At 37.5% G+C, this 6,355-nt stretch overlaps 1 protein-coding gene across 1 annotated transcript in view; it reads right to left on the bottom strand.

Moving 5' to 3' along the window:
* Positions 1 to 5,963, bottom strand: part of LOC140952802 (clustered mitochondria protein homolog) — a 36,961-nt gene extending 30,998 nt beyond the window's left edge. The window contains exons 1-6 of the mRNA XM_073402249.1: positions 5,793 to 5,963; positions 5,195 to 5,362; positions 3,878 to 3,960; positions 3,598 to 3,769; positions 2,463 to 2,606; positions 391 to 527 (exon numbers count right to left, since the gene is read on the bottom strand). Of these exons, the coding sequence (XP_073258350.1) occupies positions 391 to 527; positions 2,463 to 2,606; positions 3,598 to 3,769; positions 3,878 to 3,960; positions 5,195 to 5,336 (678 nt within the window). The 5' untranslated portion in view covers positions 5,337 to 5,362; positions 5,793 to 5,963. The remainder of the gene's footprint in view (positions 1 to 390; positions 528 to 2,462; positions 2,607 to 3,597; positions 3,770 to 3,877; positions 3,961 to 5,194; positions 5,363 to 5,792) is intronic.
* Between the last annotated feature and the right edge of the window lie 392 nt (positions 5,964 to 6,355).

Below are 6,355 nucleotides of genomic sequence, written 5' to 3' on the forward strand. Positions count from 1 at the left end.
ACATTGCCTTACAATATTAATCATGTTATGTGGCCTGCTTGTCTCAGGTCATGACTTCAAGCATAGAGTACATTACATGAATAGAAGGCTTGTCCTGGGTCATGGCTTATGGTGCCAATAACCTTAATTTTTTAAGTTTTTAATTTTAAGTACACAAAACTTAATGAGAGCCTCTGCAAAATAATCAATGTGGATACAACATTGTCATTTTCTTTTAGAATTTAAAATGTGGTAATCCATGACCAGAAATCCAGTAACTCCAGTGGACTCTTGTTGTTAACGAACAAGAACCATACTGTTTGTCTCCATGCAAGTTTAAAAGCGGATACTCTTTACTAGTATCAGGAGGAGCCTTTTTTCTACAATGACAAATGAAACAAACAGACACACCTTTGGTTCTGCATTTGCTGGAAAGAGTGGTTCTAATAAAGTTGGTATTTCGTCTGTAGCAAACACTTGTGCAGGGGGAAGACACTCTTCAGTAGATACTGTTCCAACATTCTGCCCTTTGACTCGTGCAACTTCCTCTGTATAAAAAATTACATCTCTAAATGCAGTTCAATGCAATTTAGCTATTAGCTAGTTTACAAAAAGGAGTGGGATGTTTCATACAGCTAATAGTAGCTACCAGATCTAGATTGAGTCATTAGCACCTGTGTGTATAGGACAGTATATATAGTCACACAGCAGTGTCAGTGTTCTCCTTATCAGGAGGTAACCAGTAAAATTTACCGCCTGAAGCAACAACACTTCTTACCGCCTGCAATGGCCTGAAGGTTTGCTATTAAATTAAAGAAGTACTTTTAAAAAATTTATTACAAAAGTTGTGATCTGATCAGATTCTCACATGCGACAAGGAAAAGTATAGCTTTTCTTTTCATGGGCCATGCATTCTGGAAAGAGAACATTGAAGACAGAGTGAAAATTTTGGAAACGATAGTTTTAAATTGTTGGGTAAAGGTAAAAACGTCTGATTTGCTTAAAATAGGTGAAAAATGAGGGACTGACGTTTCAGAGAACTTAGCTCTTACATTTCCCAGCAAGGGCAAGGCCATGTCTCGCACTCAACTACCCCCCTGCCTCCAGGACTGTGCACCACTGGTGCATATTTTTTGCCGTACTGGCTATGAATAGTCCCGTACCTGCTGAGCTAAAATTTAGGGAGAACACTGAGTGTGCAGGCGGCAATATATGTATGTACATATTTTGTATCTGTTGTGAATTAATAATTATTATACCCTTGGTTTAAATTTTCTTTTCTTTTGTGTTTGGGTATGGTAGTGTATGTTAATGGGTTTGGAACAAAGGAAAAATTAATAAAATTTAAACCAAGGATAAAATTGAACCACAACACATCCACCATGTTGGACCTGTTGCAACAAGCAAGCTTCTCAGAAGTCATGCATTGCTGGCCAAGATGTGCTGCCACTGCAGGGCATTGTTGTGTTGTGTTGTTGTTAGTGTAGGCTTCACTTCAAAGTGCCAGGGAAGTGAGGCTTTGCAGCAGTTATCAATACCATGCACCCTCAAAGGATTTTTTTCTCTCTGTTGAAACTTGATTTTTCATGGATGTCAATCAACTGTTTCCATGGTTTTTTCAAGTGCTCTGACAGAGAAGGTTCTCTCATCATTAAAGAGCAGAGCAAAGACTTACAAGAAGTTTCTAATGATGAAAAAAGCATTTCCAATTATTTCATCAGAAGCATATAACCCCTGCTTCTGTTTCGTTGATGTAAGGGATTACAATGTCAAAACAATGTGGTCTTCGTGTGCCAAGTGAAATTATAGCCAAAACACTCATAGTTTATGTAAATGTTTTCAGGTTTTTTATTCATTTGATTGTATGAAGACACAGGAGCTGTGGGCAAATTGCCGAGGAGTATAAATTCAAAAAAATTTTTCTCTGAATGGGAGCTTTTTTTCTGGACATGAAAGGGTGACAGATCCTATCGCATTAATATTGCAAGAATGGCTCAAATGCGAACATGTTCTTCCGAGTGCTTGAGAAAGGAGGAAAGAATCTTCTCTAGGCCAACACAGGAAAAACCATGAACACCAGTGAATGACATCTACCAAAGGACAGGTTTCAACCAAGAAAAAAACTCTTTGAGGGTGCGTGTTAGTGGTAACTGCTGTAAAATAGTCACACAATGGAAGTTGACAGTCAGGCCAATTGCTAAATAGTGTCCCCCAAACTAAAGCCAACAAACATGTAGTGGTCCTCTCTTGAGTTACTCTATGCATTCTTTATTGCTCATGCATTTTAGGTATTCTCAATGAAGCAGTGACATTAATCAATGTCTTTTCGCTTTCAGGTGGAAAAAAATGCACTAATAATGGGTTTGGACAAAAATTTCTGGAAACTGTACTGTCTAGTCACTTTGCATTTTCTTTACATCTGGCCAAACTTAAACTATAGAATACATGTAATTGAAACAATTTTTAGTGTGACAGCCGCTAACCTTCTACATCAATCCCAGCTACTGCAGACAGAAAAGACAATGAAAGATGGTCCACAGCAGAATAGGCATTTATGTGGAAGTTCGTACTCAGAAGATCTTTTATCCTTCGCAGATGAATGCGGGCTTCTCTTACTGAATATGGCTCTGCAAAGAAAAGAGGGACAAATTCTTCACCTACAAAAAGACAATTTTAATGACATATATTGTCTAGTTTCCTATCAAGGAAAAAGTATCCACTCACCCAAGTCCAGAAAATAGTTGATGTATACAGCAGAACTTGGTGTTCAGCTTTTGTAACAAATTTCCCCCTTTGTTCAAACAAATTGAGTACATTCCAATGTCTACATCACAAATCAAGTGGAATGCTGGGTTGTTTCACAAGAAAGTTTTGACCATTTCATGATTAAATGAGTCTATTTATTTTTTATTATTGCTGTAGGGAGCTTTAACCCCACAAAATCTTATGCATCCAGCATATAAGTTCTACGAAAAACAAAGGGCTGGTTATTAAAAAAGAATTTAAAACCTGTTAAACGAAACTCCATAGCAAGTCCATTATAAGGTTGACCAACCCTTGCATCTAACGTTGTTTACTATTAACAGCTTAACAAAGCCAGACCAGACAAATGTCCACCCACTTAATAAGAACACCTTACAAACAGATGTGGAGGTCCATTTGGTGTCTTAAATCACCGCCAGCCCTAATAATTTTATTCCTAGTTGCTCAGAAAGTTAAGCAAGTCACCATGGTAGGTCTAAAATACAGGTCAATTTCCATGGATCAAAGTACAGGTCACCATGCTACAAACAAGTAACGTCTCCAAGCCTTAATCACTTTTCAAAAATTGTTTTAGATCAAGGGTAAACTGTTTGGCACCCAAGTTATTATGATAGAGCAGTGAGATGAATTCTTGACCTGTGGAATGTGTCCTATACTTTAGACCCTGCACATTGACAAAAACAATTTGGAGTCTGGGAAGGTCATGTGCAGGTACCAGGGGTAGGGTGATTTTATTTGATAGGGTTTGGGTAATGGCGGGGGGAGGGGGGCTGGAAGTTAATGAGGAGGATAGTTAGTACAAAAGAAAAACTCTTCACATTAAAGACTTGCAGAAGTTGGAATCTCTGAAAGTACCTTCTACAACTTTGACTACAGCTCCATCTTTCAAGCCTTCAATCATGTGAAGCTCTGCAAAATCATCCAGTCTTACTCCATCGATCTGAAGTGAGAAACATGTTTTGTGGCAGCTCTCTGGTCGATCAAGAACGACTTGTCGCAGATCTTGCACATTGTCACGAAGGGAAAACTGAAGAAGATGTCAAATGAAAAAAATAAGGTAGTGTTAATTTTTACAAAAAACTTCTCACCATGATAAACTAAACTAAGGAATTAAAAAAACAGACACAATTCCCACCATAGCAGAAATTGGTTCACTTGTCCCAGGAACTAAAAACTGCAGATTGACTGTTCCAGTAGGATCAATGTCATCTTGAGTCTCTGCAACAGTAGAGAGGGATATGAAAAAATAAATCAATAAATTAATGTTTCTTTGAATAGTAAGATATAAACTCCTAGGGTAAAAACAAAAAATGACAAGCAAAAGACATGGAAGCAAACTCCTATTTTCAGCCTTGTCACAAACCACAAGAATCCTGTTCAATAACATTTTGAAAAATTTTCGCATCCACAAAGATCTCAGGAAAGTAAAGGTCGTTCCAGTAACAGAAAAATCTCCTCTCTGGTGGCACTTAGGCACGCAACAACTCGAAGCAAACCATATAGATTGACTCAATCGCTAAGACCCGCAGTCAAAACAAAACTCTGGAGGCCTCACTAGCCTTGTGTTCATGCAAACTAGACCTGATCCGGCCGACAAGTCTGCTATATTTGCATTTGGTGTATACCCTTCACATTAGGGCTCTATTTCAGCTCAAGACCTATCATACTTCTCTAAATTTCCAACTATTTTTTAAGTATACATATCCTATACCAGGAAATGGTATTGCAATCAGTTCATAATTAGCCCACTCACTGTCATATAGTGGCTCATCCTCCATGTAAAAACTTGTGAAACTTATGAGTGACGTAAAACAATGAATACAAAGAAGCCGCTAAGACGTCAACACAATGGAGCCAAGGAAAATAATAGATAGAAAACAAAGAAAAACTTCACAGGTTCTTACACAGAGGTAAACCCCACATAGTTGTTGCATCTATTTACATCTATTTAAAGTAGACAATAAGTCTGTACGGCAATTGCTATTAAAAAATTAAACTTAACAAAAATTGGGGAACTACAGTTTTAATAAAACATTCTGAAGTTAATTTTTCTGTCATTCAAAACACATCAAACAATAAACAATAATTATTTTAGTTCAACAGAAGCATATATATTCAATAACCATGACCACTTAAAAATGTCACGGAGGTGACAGATTTCCATCAGAATTACACAACTTAATTCTTGAAAAGATTAAGTGAGAACTTTTCCATTTTTTTGGTCTTCTAGGGAATAACCTTGCAATACTTTTAACCAAGCTCAATATTAATACATCCACATACAAGAATCAAACTAGTTTTAATTGCTGACTATTGAGTCGTTGAAGAAACTGGTAAGAAATATATTTAAAAGGCATGAAACTAAACAAACAATTTGCAAGTTAATAAATTTAAATTTTAAGAGAATGGTGAAAGATTTCATTTATTAATGTAAAGGAATTAAATTTCCCACCTGTCTCGTTCAACTGAGTGGCCTGCTCTTTGATTTCTTTTTCTTTCTTTTCCTCAATCTGCGAGTTATCATCATCACTTTTTTCTCGTAATTTTCCACTGCCTTCCGTCACGTTGGACTCGTCAAGAGTCACTGCTGGCATTGTCGGTTGTAGCTGGTTGTAGAAAACTAATAAAGCGAGATCAAAACACCATTTTACGGTTTTTTGGCATTCTACCCTGCCGCAAGCCTTATAAGACAAGGAAATTCACTTAAAGTAAGAAGGGTCGAACGCCGTTAATCAAGAATGTCCAGTATTGCATCAGGCCTTATATTTCGAAGGTCATTTCACCATGACGGATGTATGAAATATAACCTCTCTTTTTGGCCACGTGAAATAAATTTGCATCAGCTTTCGTGAACAACTTTTAAACTCATTCACGCAGACGTTCTTCCCTTCTTTCTATTACTAATAAGTCTTACTAAACTGTCACAGAAGTATGATGACAAAATGACCTTGTCGAGTATGAAAGGCAGCGGGTTAATGTCGTTGAGATCACATCATACGTACTCCTAACTCTCAGCAAACGAATATAACATTTTTTTTATTACCTCTTACCTCTCGGTTGTCAGTTACTCGAGATAACGTGTCAGGAATTACCGTTTGTTATACTACAGTTCAGATACGGGATTCAGCTGTTATGTAAGCCACATCAGCTGCAACACTCGCTTTTCCCACTGATTTCTCAGTCGTGGTATATCAGCTCACCCTCGTGGTCTCCACGCCAGCTCGATCTCTCGTCCACTTTCGGATTACGCAATCGTGGAGGTGTGTCAGCGGTTTAAAAATCCTCTTGTAACAGTCATAGATTATACCGTTTAGTGACTTTATGCAACATCGAAGGCAGACAGAAGAGGACAGCAAAACGCTTCCTTGTACGTGTACTTGTATTTGTATTTACTCCATTCTATAGATAATACATCAGTTGTACAACTACGAGTACATAATGTTAGCAAGAAAATTTAGAATGGAGAAGGTCACATTATAGTAAAACAGATGGGCTCCTGAGTAAAACTAATTATGGCCCTTTAAGGAGATTGACTTTATATTCTTTTCTAATTTTGTTATTCATTAAAACGCACAAACACACACACGCACGACGCACGAGTCAGTATTGAGCA

The sequence above is a fragment of the Porites lutea genome, chromosome 11, assembly GCF_958299795.1.
Source record: "Porites lutea chromosome 11, jaPorLute2.1, whole genome shotgun sequence".
Lineage (NCBI taxonomy): Eukaryota > Metazoa > Cnidaria > Anthozoa > Scleractinia > Poritidae > Porites > Porites lutea.